General features: G+C 37.8%; 1 protein-coding gene across 1 annotated transcript in view; it reads right to left on the minus strand.

Annotated features, from left to right (window-relative positions):
- Positions 1-4,539: 4,539 nt before the first annotated feature.
- LOC140170876 (ectonucleoside triphosphate diphosphohydrolase 5-like) overlaps positions 4,540-16,746 on the minus strand; it is a 40,280-nt gene continuing 28,073 nt past the window's right edge. Inside the window, exons 7-11 of the mRNA XM_072194375.1 lie at positions 15,843-15,973; positions 14,835-15,089; positions 9,010-9,066; positions 8,346-8,452; positions 4,540-7,316 (exon numbers count right to left, since the gene is read on the minus strand). Coding sequence (XP_072050476.1) covers positions 7,224-7,316; positions 8,346-8,452; positions 9,010-9,066; positions 14,835-15,089; positions 15,843-15,973 — 643 coding nt within the window. The 3' untranslated portion in view covers positions 4,540-7,223. The remainder of the gene's footprint in view (positions 7,317-8,345; positions 8,453-9,009; positions 9,067-14,834; positions 15,090-15,842; positions 15,974-16,746) is intronic.

Below are 16,746 nucleotides of genomic sequence, written 5' to 3' on the forward strand. Positions count from 1 at the left end.
TTTTCAGCATTTTGAGTCAACAATAACCAATTTAAAATTTGATAGATATCGTACATTATGGCTTTAATCAGGTTCGAGTTGTACAACCTGGAATACTGTGGTGCAAACCTAGCGTGAACCAGTAACTAAGGTATGACATATTCACTACGACGGCAAATTTAGCAATAAAGTGATCATATACTGTTCTCTCAAGCATATCGATAGACCAGTTCCTTATCATACTTTCTTGATAAACATTGCTTTCACCTCATCTATAGGTAGTAAACACATCACAAAAACTAATTACCCCCTCTACTACGAGACAGTAACTCAAAATCTATGCATCCAATTTTAAAACTGAAATAAAAAAAAAAAACCCATTTTAGTTGTGCATATCTCATTTGTCTGGATAGCTCAAAATTTGTAGCCATGGTGACATCTTGAATAAAAAAAGATGCAGAATCAAATGTTGCACTAAAAAGCTACTCAAGTCAGTGTACCATTACATTCTCTACATGACTGGTCAGTGACTTGCGTTGACCACTGACGAACAGGCACTCAAGCAACAATTTCAATAGGTTTAGGTGCATCTTTTAAATCTACATTTGTTTTCTTCAAAGGTTCACCATGTCAACAAATTTTTTTGTGCTTAAGACATATATATATATGAGGCATCAAAATTTTGAAAACAAAACTGGGTTTCTTTTGCTATTTCAGTTTTAAAATTTGATGCATAGATATTGAGTTATTACCTCATAATGATGGGTGGGGGGGGTAATTACTTTATGTGATGTGTTTAGAATATTTGTGATCCGATCTGATCCAACCAAGCCAAAGGAGGCATGTTTGAAATTGGGCTATTCCAGTTGCAATCCATACTCCCCTAAGGAAGACATGACCTTAATCTCCCACACAGGGAGTGTAGATTTCAAATGTAGTCACCCATTCAGGTAACCCCAATTAAAATTCCCACTACCTGTGGGGAAGATTAAGGTCCATAAGGGGTTTGGATTTCAACTGGAAGAACAAAATGTGTGAATGGACAGGTTATAGCACATTTTACTTGTTACTGTCATCAACTTGCACAGTAACCAAGTATGTTATTCCCGGATGATATTGCTGAAGTTATTATGAGAATTACAATTTTCTTATATTTTATCATTGTTTTTTTTTTTTGCTCCTATATTTGCCTGTATCTTCATAATTGCCACCTTTAGACAGCTTGGATCAGATGGATCACAGACAGTATGACCTGATCAATAGTTAGTACCCAGAACTGAAAGCCTTGCATATATCTTGAAAAGGATGTCCACTCTGGTGGGGGTAAACCCCGACACCCCAATGGGGTTTTTGTTATCGGAGGGAAAGAAGAAACAAAAAAGGAGAGAAGAAGAACAAAGAAGTCACATGGTACCCCCAGGATTCGAACCTTACACCTCTCACATGCCAACCACAGGAACACCGACTGGGGGGTTTCACTGGGGGGCCAGCGATTCCATGCATATGTATGACTTAAGGTGACTGTGCCATGGCATCACATGAGGATGTGCAGTGGTTTTCTTTGTTAGATTTGGCAGGATTAGGGTTAATTATATGGTCCATTAGTATACTGCATACGCTGTCATTTTTGCGAGGGTTTTATTTTCGCGAATTTCGCAAGTGGACGTGCAGGCGCGAAAATAACAACACATGAAAATAGTTTTTATATAAATTACATTACACTTGCATAAATTCCGCGAAATAGACAACCTGCACAATTTCCAAAAATCCCAAAATCAAGAAAAATTCTGTACGCGAAAATAACAGCATTATAAAGTATCTAATGAACTTACTGTTAACATCACAAAAGAAATTATAAAAATATTTTGTCTCACAAAGTGGACCATTTCGACAGAATTAGGATTGTGACGTGAAAGCAAAATTAAAACATTATCCAGATAACATTTACAAGTTGGTTTACATGAAGGATATAAAAAGGGTATAAATGTTTGAATAGCAGTGAAAACTTGCTGCTTAATTTTCTAACATAATGTTATTTAAATGCTGATATACTTTGCAAAAATATTTGCCAAACAATATTTTATGACATTTTGACATTTTCAAAATGTTGAAGTGCTTTTTTTCATAAAAAACGCCAATGTGTGACAACCACTTTGCATTCTTTTATCTAGGGTGCCCTCCAGGGATTTAAGGCTTACTGATTTTACGTAAGGTGTACCTATCGATTTATTCCTGATACTGATCAGAACTTGCCATGAGTGGATAGAAAGTGTAGAATCTATGGATTTAGGTTTGCATGTTATTGTATGTATATTGTAGATATTACTAGTAAGCCTTATATTGAGGGCACCCTAGATAAGTGTTCATAATAAATAATGCATATGGTACAGCACCTATTATTATTAAATGCATAACTTATCATTTATCATTTATCATTCATGATTTGGATATATTGTTATACAATAATCACAATGATATGACCCTCTTACAAATGTATGTGTGGCGTAACAGAATATTAGTTTGCAAAGTAACAAATACTTACACCTTTTGCAATAATTTATATTAATTACCAAGTGATATACACCATGTATACAGCAACAGACAGCTGCACTTTTGCATATCAACAGCTTAAAAATACTGATTTTCTTACATTTCAACAACAAAAATAGCTACATAATGGTTGTGCCTGAGACAAGTAAATTACATTTTTGAGACAAGGAAGCACCTATCAAAAAGGCTCTAAATATCTGCACATTGATTGGCTGGGTGGGAGCTTTCTTTCCTATATATGCACTGAACCTCAATGTATCGCAAAACCATTATGTATTATGCATGACCCTGGAACCTAGGATTGCATTCAGATATCAGAACCAGGAATGCTCCCCTTTCACTTTTTGAACAGTTCTGACACTTACATGACTCTTCTGTTCATTAGGCCAACAGCTTTACCCGACTTCCGAACCACAAGACACCGCACATGCACTACTTAAGCTGCAAATGTTAAGCAGTGTATGGGGGGGGGGTGAGGTGAGGAGAAATTCTACAATTATATTCTGCAGTGCTTCACAATTCAAGAAATAAACACTGATAAATTAACCTCACAGTAGCTGAACATAATTGTAGGATTTCCACCCTTCTGGGAGAGGGAGAGAATTCTCCCATAAGGCAATCCCAAGGCTTGATTGAACCCTTGCAGATTGCATTCGTACTGCCGACAGCGTAGCACCTTAGACCGTTCGGCCATCTCACCCTCTTAAAAAGGATACACATTGTTCCCAGTACTGCTATTTGTCATCAAACTTTAAAAATAAATAAATAAAAATCCAACATTTTAAAAAAGACACACACACTTAGAATACATGACTGGATCAACTTGTGCCATCAAATGGCTGACATTATTACTTATGTGCAAATGAATATGCCATGCAAGATTTGCAAGCATAGTTGGTTCAGTTCCAATATATGCCATATACACTTAATTATATAGCCATCAAATTGTCAATGAATCCCACGTTAAAAAGGACGAATAAAAAAAACAAATTTCTTCAATTGTATGAAATAAAAATTCAAAAGAGTATCTCTGAACACAAAACACAATTAGAAGAAACTGACCACAAAATCAAAAATTAATTAAAATTTGAATTTATGTTATAATAATAATGCTGAAATCGAGTGAAATGAAACTTTAGGTTTCTGAATATATTTTTGTGCTGTGAGCAGTGAGCAGTAAAAGGTACAAAAGTTAGACCTTATTTCAACTTTATCTCAAATTGATTACATCAAAGACAAAAATTTGAATTTATGTAAAGGTGATATAATGCTGAAATTTACTGAAATGAAACTTAGGTTTCTGAAATACTTATATTTTTGTGCTGTGAGCAGCAAGAAGGTACAAAAGTTGGAACTTATTTCAGATGGATCACAAATTGATTACATCCAAGACAACAAACTCATTTCACTTGATCACGTCACTTACATGTATATTGGACTGACATGAAGACATGTAATGAGATCAAGCTAAATGAGTCTGATGTCGATTAAAATCAAAAATTGCATGAGCCATCCTCAGAGCTTCATTTTGCAGAAAACCCCATGAGATCTCCGTTCTACAGATATGGCCAACATAATGTTGCTTGGAACAATAAAATACTAAGGAAGTTGAATAACATTATTAGTTTAAGAACAAGGGGTTTTGAAAAATGGTCAAGTTCAACACCCATGTTTACCAATATTTGTTACGGGGGGTAATGGACTCAAATTGTAGGCTACGTTCTATGCTAGAGGTCACGATCAAATTACTCGTCTGATGACAAGGATTAAAAAAATGTATAGTTTGTGCTATCTTAGACCTATCGTTGAGTTATCCTACAAAAGCCTAATTTTGAGGCAAAATGACACGTTTTTGGTTGTACATGGATCAAAATTTCAACTTACTCTGATTTGGGCAAAAATGATACCCGAGTAGAACCAGAAAAAGAATAGTTTTGCATATCTACTGTGTTCGCTTACTGAGATAGGATGCAAACAAGGTCAAAGGCCATTGGGTGGCCATAGCCACTGTTGATCTCTGTCTTCCTTTGCACATAACAAGTAGCACCTCATTTGATAAAAATGAGGTTTTTGTATGATAACTCAATAACAATAGATCGTAGATAGCACAAATTAAACATTTTCTTAATCCTTGTTATTAGACGAGTAATTTGATATATCTCTCAACAAAATCGAAGCATTTTCAATTTTTTAACCCTGTGTGACCTTTCGTGACCTCTAGCAAAAACATACCCTACAATTTGAGTGCACTACCCCTCTAGCAGTGATCCAGAGGATCTATCCTAACACCTCATTGTAACAAATATTGGTAGACATGGGTGTTGAACTCAGTCCTTAATTAAGGCCCGTATGAGATTTATCTCCTGGACTATATTGGTTATATCTCAAAATCAATATTCCTGACATTTGACTCATTTTGCTTGATTGCATCACATTACAGTGCTGGAAGCATTTCACTAACATTTACAATGTACTTGATTCCTTTATAACACTTCCTTCATATCCAACTCCTTGCTCACAAAGTATAAATGCGCCCATGGCAGACATCTTGTATTATACAATATAAAGCCGGTCGAGTGCAGATCTGTTGGAACATGCTTTTCAATTAGTGCTGTAATCGATAAGCTTTCTGGGTATCGATATGTCGGGAGGCAAACATCCGACATGTCGATACTATTATCGATACTCACACAGTTTGAAACACGCATTTGAGTTTACCAATTTTATTATCAGTAAGTTCCAGAAACAAGTTAACAACAAGTGTATTGAAGCCTAACAGCTAAAACTAAATTGGGAGACGGTAATTTGAGTATTTGACGGTAATTTGAGACCTGATTTGAGATAATCTAAGCATGTGTGCCATGTCGTTTGTGTATCGATACTGACATTGAGTGTTTCGACATGTCGGAAGTCTATGTATTTTCCGACTATCGATACTTACGACAATCGATTACAGCACTATTTTCAATACGGAATAAATGCTAACCTCATCATGACATCATCCATGCAGCAAAGTTCATTTCCCATTGATAAAGCGTCATCCGACGGATCAGCAGTCGACTATTCTGATATATAATACTGATCATATCGGTATATAATATATGAGCAAGGAGAAATATTATACTACAATTACTTCATAAGCATTTCAAATGATTCCTCATTCCTCATAAAGATTTTTTAAATTCACCTTTACTGCACATCCAAGATGGCCGCTCATGCCATGGCGGCCATCTTGGATACACAGGGAAGGGAATATTCCTATTTATAGGTTGTGAGCAGTAAGTGTAAATGCATCTCAACCCAGATATATAAATCCTATGGTTGACGTGTTTTTGACTTACGATGCATCATAAATGTTATAGCTAAAATAATAGTTTCTCGATCATGAGAGCTCAATAGGCACGCAATGACAATTGCGTCGGCGTACAACGCCTACCACACACGCTCTGCATTTCCTATGCGTGCACAATCGATCGCACTATTGTGTCATTCCACTAAACTTACGACATTACGCAGTGCACGCAGTACACTCATACTCTCATGATCGAAAAACTATTATTTTAGCTATAGTTAAATGTAGCCTGAATTCAACAAATCTTGGAATGTGTGTGTTTTACAAAGTTATGTGCATATGTAGATCTTAGTACATTATCAACAAAATGCTGAATACCATGATATTTTATCTGGTAAAATGTCCAATATTTATATAAGAAACACATAAAATAGTTGAGTAATTCTTCTTTTGTTTGATTCCTTGGACTTCTATGAGATTTTCTATTGACAAACCCTGTGACAAACTTACTGACCGCTTTACTTCATTTGCTGTCTCAAGTTTGGTTTGGGTATTTGCTAGTAGGACCCATATTATTATGTTTTGATGAATCCAAGTGTGTGAAAACATTGGATCAAAAACATGAAAATGATAACATTGGACTCAACGATATTTGAAACTCATAGCTAGACAAATAGCTAGATAAATATCGGCTCAATTGATCCAATTTTATATCAAAAATGGAACATATTTCTATACTGGCAGCTCAAATTTTGAGCCAAATTTAGCATAGGTTTTTTCAAATTGTTTATGTTTTGGAAAATTTTGGCTCTAGACTCACAAAATTGGATCAATTTGAGAACCCCTGAGGGCATCCAGATACAAGAACTGCTTCCAGGGCTATCTTGCTCCTAAACCTCCATCCACTGGGCTATTCCAGTTGAAATCCACACTGCCCCTGCAGAAGATTTTGGAAATATCTTCCACAGGGGGAGTATGAATTTTGAATGGAATTAACACATCAGGCAGCTCCAATTTCATACACCCTCTTAGAACTTTAAGATTCAACCTGAATCTTCAACAGAGGGAGCATGAGTTTCAAATAGAGCTGCCTAATGTGTTCACGTGATTTGAAATCCATACTCCCCCTGTGGCAGATATTTCCAAAATCTTCCACAGGGGTAGTGTGGATTTTAACTGGAATAGCCCATTCTTTGCAGCTAACAGCATGTACACAGGGTTGCCAAAATCAAATTGGGGGTTGCCCAATTATTATCTTAACCATTGCCTTCTATGGGACAGCAACCTTGCTTGTACAGTTGGTCCTTTCTACAAATTAGTAATTGCACAGTATGAATACAGCAGAGATTTCTCTCAGCAGACTGTGGAGGAATCTACTGGCCTCTCCTGTGTTCAATGTATATCATCTGCTGTCATAATCCCAGTGATTGCGTAAGAGGTTAATGGTTGCTCCCAATGCCCAGCTTATATCTACTTCATCAATCTTTGGCACAGCCTGATAGAAACAAATAGTAAATGATAAACATTATTTGCTTATGTAGTAAATAAATACATTCAAATGCATTCACATAGCGCACATAAATTTTGGTATTTTGTTTCCCTTTAAGTTTGGTAATGGGATTAGTGCTTTTACATGACTTAGGCATTGGAGATTAGGTTAGCATGTGCCATTTGATACTACGACCAGCAAAATAGGCACCTAAAGTTAATTCTGTGTTGTGCATCATGCATGAATGCAGAAGTGATAAACAATCATGCTGTCCACGCTGATTGGCTGATCAACGGTCATGACAACAAAATATTTGACCTATTGGTCATCATTTTCACTTTATCAACACCAACCAGACTGTACTAATACCTGTGTGTCCTTTTCACTGTGTAAAATCAGTAAAAAAGCAACTTGTCTGCAGACAGGCTGCTCCTAAAAGCAAACCTTCCTGCCTGAAAAAATCTGTCCATCTTGTTTGTGTAACTTTGGTTTTTACATATCAGGATACAGTCACCTAAATTATTTTACTGGAATGTATGCGAGTGTAGCAGGCATAAATTTGTAATTTTAATGGTGAAGTGAGCCAAAATAAGGATAATTGTGGCCTAAAACGGGAAGATGACTATTATAAATTTGGTCAATTGTATCCACATCAGTACGCCAAATGGCTAGTTAGATATTTCAGGCCATTGTTAGGTAAGTAGCATGTCAGCTAACAAAATAGCCTGTTTCCGTTGTGCGGACAGGTGCTATTTTACACACTATTTGTCTTTTACACAGCAATTTCTCATGTGAATACCCAAGATTGATGGTATACAAAAGCACACCCACCCACAACACAGCCAGTGCCGCCAAGAGCCATTACAGGCCCCGTGAGGCCCGGGGGTAAAAATGAACGTCAGGGCCCACTTTTCCTTTATTTTTTACGTGCCCCTAGGACCCTGGGCCTGGGGATAACGCACCCCCTTAACCCCCCCCCCTCCCTTGTCGGCGGCACTGAACACAGCACTCATCACACATTGTCCAATTACTTACCAGTATTTTAGTGTCTTTATTCAGGCCATATCCATGTCTTAGTAATGTACTTATGAATACCAGGTCCATACATAGGAATGGTTCATCCAAGTTAGAAGAACTACAAGCTGTGGACACAAATACATAAGAGAAATCAGAAATACTGAAAATCCATAATCCCTCTATGGAAGACATGACCTTAATTTTCCACACAGGAAGTGTGGATTTCAAATGGGGTTACCTGAATGAGTGACTCCATTTGAAATCTACACACCTTATGTGGGAGACTAAGACTATGTCTTCCACAGGGGTGTATGGATTGCAACTGGAATAGCCCAATGTTTTTAATAATAGCTCACGTAATCAGTTTTGTGACCAGATGTCACATGATTTGGACAAGACATTTGATGCTAGATGATGCTAGCCTTTACCAGTTGGTACACCGTCTCTTTAACCCCATGAGAACTACCTGCCGATTGGCCAAAATGAATAATGTGTCCAATTTTGAACAAATCAAGGAGGGTATTAATAAGATCATCTGTAAATAATTTAAAGCCTAGTCATAATTGGCAATTGAAATGAGCATTTTAAGTTATCAACCAATCAGAAATACTGTTAGATGACCAGTAGTGTCCAGGATTAAATAATTTATTAGTATGATATTTGCATACAAAGCTTAGCCTACCTTTTTTAGCTGCATTTATATAAGCACCCACTGTTGTTGCACCTCCAATTTTATGGTCTGTAAATCAAAAAAGAAAAGAAAAATTAACCAAAAATTTTGTTCTGAACCTTAAGAGATGTACAACATGTCCATGACTAATGCTAGCAATATGGATCTCAAAGTATGTGATGTAACAATGTCATCCATAACTTACTACATAGTTACAATATCAATAGAGGCCGTCAGCCTTTTTCCGCTGGATCCGCCACCTTGTGGGTACTGCCGTTCTGCATGTCATGCGTTAAACATTACACCCCTTCAGTCAAGCATCAACACGGTGATCTTAGCAACAAAGCACTCCGTACCCACAAGATGTCGGTGTTGACGTCACAATGACTACCTCTTGGAAATCGCAAGATCTCTATTGTTTTTATCTTCTTTTGTGCTCCATCTCGTGTCACGGTGTGTGGGCTCTGACTTATAATTGGAAGGTTGCTGATTCAAATCCCAGCCGTGGTATCATGTTGTGCCTTTAACTTCATACATGTATTGTCTCTTTCTACTCATGAGTATAAATGGTATCAGCATATGTAGTGCTGAGAAGGGAAAACAGGCTTGTTTGACTGGGATTCTTTACAATCAAGATAGTGTGCTAAAAAGCAGACCACACTAGATAAAATAGGAAATGGTCTCAATGATTTCAGACTTAAAGACAGGCATGAGAATGATCATCCATGAAAAATCCTGAAAAGTTTGAAAAACCCTGAAAAAGCGCATGAAATGAGGCTAAGACTTACGCTAAAAAGATGGCTGCCAGGGGAGTGTATGGGCTGCACAAAAACTGCTACTATTTATGCCCATAACTGCAAAATAATCTGTATATGGGATGTACAATTACTATTATATAAGAGTGTGTATCCATTGGAAATGCTAGAGAACCAGTTTTCTTGCTACATTTGCCTGACTTCGATGACAACTTTTGGGTCCAGGTTTGTACACAAACAAGGTAGCAGAATTTGGCACCTTTGGTACCACTGTCACACAAGTTTTAGTTTAAGCTTACATCAACTTTATCATTGCTTCATGTGCAATAAATACTGAACTATGGCTCCATCAACTATATAACCCTAGGCCGATGCTGACAACATTTTGGCTGATTTTATACTGGACTTTTAAACCGTTTTTTAACTCTGTGAATAATATTAACTTTTGAAATCAGTGCCAACACCTGTTTTATAGTGGTTTGTGTGAACTGAACTTTTTGATAGCCGGTTTGGTCAATATGGTCAATATGCTTTCGTTACATGGTATCATCGAACTGGGTGTACCTTCTCTTAATTTCATGTGCAATAATATCCAGAACTCAAGCGTAAATCAACCAAGCTTCAATTTCATCATGAACTATGGTCTCCCAAATGAAAGTGAACACTGGGCGCCCCTATCTCACTGACTGATAATCTGAGCACAACATCAACAATGTGCCAGTTTCGAGTGCCTTTTGAACATGGCATCCCATTACTCCCCAATCAATCCAGAATTCTTCGTAAACTCGACAGAAGCTCACATGTAAGACTAGCACTTCTCATGATCCTGGCTGGAGATATTGCATCTAACCCAGGCCCTAGTACTACTGCAAGGAAACCTAAACACCCATGTGTCCACTGCAGTAAAGGCGTCGTTAGCAGAAGTAGAGCCATTACATGTGATAATTGTGATAGATGGGTACATAGCAGATGCACTCAAATACTAACGGATGCAGAGTACGACATCATTGTTGCGGAAAACGCTGAGCTGAGTTACTTGTGCAATATTTGTTGCTTTGATGAGCTCCCGTTTGCCAACATTGAAGAAGACCAAGATATTAGCGGTACCAATAACTCTAAATCGTCTAACTTCAATCCTTCCGACGAACAATTTAGCTCCTTTTTGACTGTTTCAAACAAAGGGACTCCATTTCATCCATATCAATATTAGGTCGCACACTGCCAAAGTATCTCAGCTAAAAATTCTTTCTAATAACTCTTTCTCGTCTGTAATAGCAATATCAGAAACATGGCTCGACAGTTCTGTCACTGACTCTGAAATAAACATCAATGGGTATACTGTGATCAGAGCTGATCGGAACAGAGAGGGTGGAGGTGTGTGTATGTACATTAAGAACAATTTGGCTTTTAATTGCAGATCAGATCTGCTTGATGCAAATGTTGAAGCCCTGTGGATTGAATTACTTTTGCCAAAAACAAAACCAATTGTTGTTGGGGTTTGTTATCGCCCTCCCAAGGACAGTGGGTTCCTTGATCGATTAGAGCTTATTATTTCTAAAATTAGATCTGATTGTGAGGTAATGGTCCTCGGCGACTTCAACATTAACACATTAGCACCTAAATCATATGGTCTGTTGAAAAAGTATCTTGATATGTTGGGATTGTTTCACCTCAAAAATTTCATAAATGAACCAACCAGGATCACCTCAACTAGTTCTAGTGCTATTGATCACATCATTTGTAATAACAGCAACAAAATATGCCAGTCAGGGACTATCAATATTGGCATGAGTGATCATTTGTTGATTTTTGTACTCGGAAAGTTGTCAAAGGCCAGATGAAACATCACAACATTGTCAAGATACGATCAATGAAAAATTACACCGTTGATGCTTTGTTAACTGCCATTTCACTGGCAGACTGGTCTGGGGTTTTTGTACTGATGTCAATAGATCATGGTGTGTTTTAAAACAGTTTTATCAAATATTATTGAAACCTTGGCTCCTGTCAAAGAAATCAGACTCAAAAATCACACTGAACCTTGGATGACTAGTGAAATCTTAGAAGCAATTAAATTGAGAGATAATCTTTTATACAGGTTCAAGAAAGAACAAAAGCCTGAATTGTATTCTGAGTATTCCAGATTAAGAAATAAAATTCAAAGGGATGTGAAAAAGGCCAAGAGTAGTTTCTTTAGGGATAAAATTGAAGAATTTAGATTCAATCCCAAAAAACTCTGGGAGCAATTGAAAACCCTGGGTTACAGTAACAAAAGCAAGGATCAATCTCGTGTTATTCTTAAAATTGATGGTGACCTTTGTTTTGATCCTAGCACAGTTGCCAATCATATCAACCAGTTCTATACTACTGTTGCTAGCACATTAGTCAACAAATTGCCTGCCTCTCTCGGAAAGTTCAGCGTGAACTCCACAATTTTTTCGAGCCATTACAAAAAACTGGGCGTGTCACCTAATGCCTTTAAATTATGCCCTGTGTCAAGTGATTTTATCTTGAAAGAGCTTCGCTCTCTTAATCCCAACAAAAGCACTGGCCTTGATGGAGTTCCTGCCAAATTTCTGAGAGATGGGGCAGCATTATTAAAAATCAGTTGACCCATATAATTAATGTGTCAATAGGTACTAGCACTGTACCAACTGAATTTAAGCTTGCTCGTGTAAGACCCTTGTACAAAAAAAATAGTCGCTCTGAGGTTGGAAACTATAGGCCAGTGAGCATTTTATGTGTTACATCAAAATTATTGGAAAAAGCTGTGTATTCTCAGCTGGAGACCTATTTGAGAGAAAATAATATTTTGTATGGGTACCAATCTGGGTTTCGGAGTTCATTTTCTACTGATACCTGCTTAATTCACCTCAACGACTATATCAGGAGTCAAATGTCCATAGGTAATTACACCTGTTTAGTCTTAATTGATCTACAGAAGGCATTCGACACTGTTGACCATGTCATTCTCTGCCAAAAACTTAGAGCCATGGGTGTATCTTCTGTTGACTGGTTTTCATCGTCCCTAAGTGACAGGAAGCAGATTGTCAATGTAAAGCGATGTTGACTCTAATCCCCTTGGTGTCTCGTGCGGTGTGCCGCAAGGCAGCATTCTTGGTCCCCTTTTGTTTCTTTGCTATGTGAATGACATGGCCAGCAGTGTCGACTGCAAGCTTCTGCTCACGCTGATGACAGCGCTCTTTTAGTGTCTGATAAAAATCCGGGGCACATTGCAGAGAGACTTGGTAAAGAGCTTGACTCATGTAGACAGTGGCTTATAGACAATAAACTTTCTTTACACCTTGGAAAGACGGAGTGCATGCTATTTGGTACAAAGAAAAGACTCGGGAAAGTTAATTCATTTTCTGTTTCTTGTGGTGGTCAGAAAATAACATCCTCCAAGGTTGCAAAATATTTGGGGGTGACCCTTGATGAAACACTGAATGGGGAGTCAATTGCCCAAGATATTATTAAAAAGGCTAGCGCACGGTTGAGGTTCTTGTATAGACAAGCTGGTAATTTAAACTTAACCACTCGTAAGATACTTTGCAATGCCCTTATTATGTGTTATTATGATTATACATGCTCTTCATGGTATTCCTCTCTCTCACAACATTTTAAGAACAGGCTGCAAACCATGCAAAATAAAGTTGTGCGGTTCATTTTGGATTTGGGACCTCGTGCACACATTGGTCAGGCAGAGCGGAACAAAATTGGTTTGTTGTCTGTTCATGATAGGGTGATTCAGTTGAAACTGAATCAAGTTTTTAAAAACTAACATGAAAAAGCCCCGGTCTATCTAAGTGCCAATTTTACTCGTACAAAATCTTTGCATAACTACGGTACCAGGGATAGCTCATACAATTTTGTTGTTCCTAGAAACCACGGTAATGTTAGTCACACCTTTTTTTATAGTGGCATCAAACATTGGAATTCATTACCAAATTCCATCAAACAGATCACCAATTTGACCCAATTTAAAAAAACCGTCAAAAAACATCTGATGGATCAAGCCATAAGAACTGAGCAAAGTTCTTTCATTAGGTATTGATGGAGTTTGATCTTTTTCTTTTTGGTCGTAATTTTATGTGCAATATGGGATTTGGGTGTTATTTATTTATTTTGTGCAATATTTTGGGTTCGGGAGTTATTTATTTATTTATTTATTTGGTTCTGTTGCCTGATCTGCTTGTTTCCCCATTTCTTTTTTTCTTTAAGGACCCCAATGGAAATAAGCCTCAATTTTATTGAGGCTTTTTGGGCTATCCTTGGTACTCGTCTGGTGTTTACTCCATAATCCATATATTTCGTTGCTATATCTGGTATTTCATGCAATTGACCACATCTTGTATACGTATTTATAATGTATATTTTTTTATCATATGTACTGTAATATTTTTTATGTGAGTACTGAATAAATATGAATGAATGAATAAGAAGGCCAAAAACGGGTTGAAATTAGAATAAAGTGCGGAAATTTGGACCATAAAAAAGCAGGAAATTCTTATGCCTGTAAAGATTATATCCAGCGCTCTACAATATCTTAAAAAAGACACAGCAAGAAAATATTTCAACTCAAAAGTAATATCAGAACCTTCCAGAACACATGTGTTGTACCTACAATCACCAGTTGGAATTAACTACCAGCTCTGGTTGTTGATCGCCTTGACCTGAAGTCTTTTGAAATGCAAATATAGTTGCTCCTCATGCATCCAACCACTACACAAGTTGGTATGATGTATCTTAGAGATATTTTGCCAGCAGCGACTACATTGTACAGATATTGTACAGGTACCAGGTACATAGTTTTAGAACCTAAAATAAATTTCTGAATTCTTCAGAGTTCTAAATATGCGAAGATGATCATTGAGCATGTGAAAAGGCAAACACTCCGCCCCTTCTACACACTCAATAACCAATGGTTCGACCCTCCTGTCATGATTATTGATCAGCCAATCAGTGTGATTGCTTATCAATTTTATGTTCACACTCGATGCACAGCTCATAACCAGAACAATTCAGCAATTTAGTTTACATTATTACATCTTATTGACTTGCCATAAACAAACACTGTCTTACCAACTAGTCCTAAATCCCGTGCATAAGCCCAAAAGTATGACACGGCATAAAATGTAGTACTGGCTATTTCCTCTGGTCTATGTACCCGTGTGCTCAAATACATACTGGTAATCTTCATACACCTGTCATAGAGTGATATGCCATCATAAGTGCTGCTGATAGCATGTGTTGCAAACTGTAAACCTGTGAATTCCCATGAGCCCACATAGTAAGGAGGCAGGCAGGAGCTGGATAGATTTTTACTTCCTCCATGTGCTGTAAAAGGAAAACAATGATGTACAAAAAGTAAGTAAAGTATTTTACACTCATTTCCTGTCATTAGGGGTGGATGTGAATTCCCATGAGTTGACCTAGTAAGGAGGCAGGAAGGAGCTTGATAGGATTGTACTTCCTCTGTGTCCTGTAAATAAAAGGGAATCAATGATGTAACATTTTAAATATTACAAACCTTTCCTAGTGGTTTGATGTGACTGGGGAGGCTTTCATCCCTTGACTGTTTCCCCCATACTGCCCCTTGCTGAAAATGTATTTGTCATCTATTTTCATCTATTAATACTTGATGTAAGTCTTTTGAAGTATGGCTGGCAGTGCATAAAAAGAGAGGGCATACTTTGATTTGGGTAATATTTTGTCAGCTGAGAAAGCATATAAAAGATAACCCAAATCAAAGTACGCCATCACCTTTTGTGCCCGCCATATCTTCAAAAAGCCTTATTAATTTCTTTCTTAAAGCTTCATCTATACCTAACAAACTCAATTTGACCTCATTCGTGGGAGGTCGCTGAAACCAAGGCTGTGAAAGAATGACCCACCTACTTAGGCTTTAAAGAAGCTAATCATTCAGCAATTTATAGATAGCCTAGCTATAATCTATTAGCATGCATGCATGCATGCATGTAATATCAAAGTTGGCAAACGTCTTCGCCACTTCAAATATATCACTTACCAAACATACCCATGGGGTCCACCTCTACTAAACCAGTAGTTGAGTTTAGATTAATCACTTACCAAACATATCCATGGGGTCCACCTCTACTAAACCAGTAGTTGAGTTGACAGTATCTCCTAGTCCAGAGGGGTTACCCTGTTCTGTCAGCATGATACCCAGCCGTGCTGCCTTTAAACCAAGTCCTAAATAACTGTATAAGGTTTGAGATATATACAGAACAAATATGTTATTGAAGAGGATCAATATGTTACTCATACTATATTTTGCAGTAAACCTCTGACGAGAGCGTATTTTAAGCATACATCGTGTATGTACTTCCTTCGTGTTTCTGAGTACCGGAAAGGATCTGTATGGCTAACTAAGGTGAAGAATAGCCTAAATGAACCGCTCTTTGTAAGACAGAAATCTCAAGCCAATGTCAAGCAGTTGCTGGATCAGAGCATCAATGGATATGACCATCCACCTGATGGTAGCAAGCTCCAAGGTAGCAAGAGGCTTCTGCATGGAGAAGGTCAAGCCCTACTTTGATGACATTGGCCTTGGTTCGCCACATTCTGGAGTACGGTTGTACTACTTGGCATCCTCTAAACATAACCCTGGCCAACCGTCTTGAATCTACCCAAAGATTCACCTGTCGTGTCATTCTTCAGTCTTGGAAACTCTCCCATGAGGACCTCTTGGATTCCGACCTGCCTCTTCTTAGTAAGCGTCGTGATGTTGCTTCTCTGTGTCACTTATTTAAAATCGTTGCCAATCTTTGTCCTTCTCCAAACCCTTTCCAGTCTCACCCCAGACCCGGTCTACGAAACCTCAATGCCTGCGCTGTTCAAGTTCCTTTCTGCCGGCTTTCACTGTCCCAGAGATCATTTTATCTGTTTGCCTCCTCCATCTGGAATTATCTCCCTGAGGCTATTGTCAATGCTTCTTCCATCCAGGCCTTCAAATTGGCCATTCAGTCCCACC

This window comes from Amphiura filiformis, chromosome 1 (assembly GCF_039555335.1).
Source record: "Amphiura filiformis chromosome 1, Afil_fr2py, whole genome shotgun sequence".
NCBI classification, from domain to species: domain Eukaryota; kingdom Metazoa; phylum Echinodermata; class Ophiuroidea; order Amphilepidida; family Amphiuridae; genus Amphiura; species Amphiura filiformis.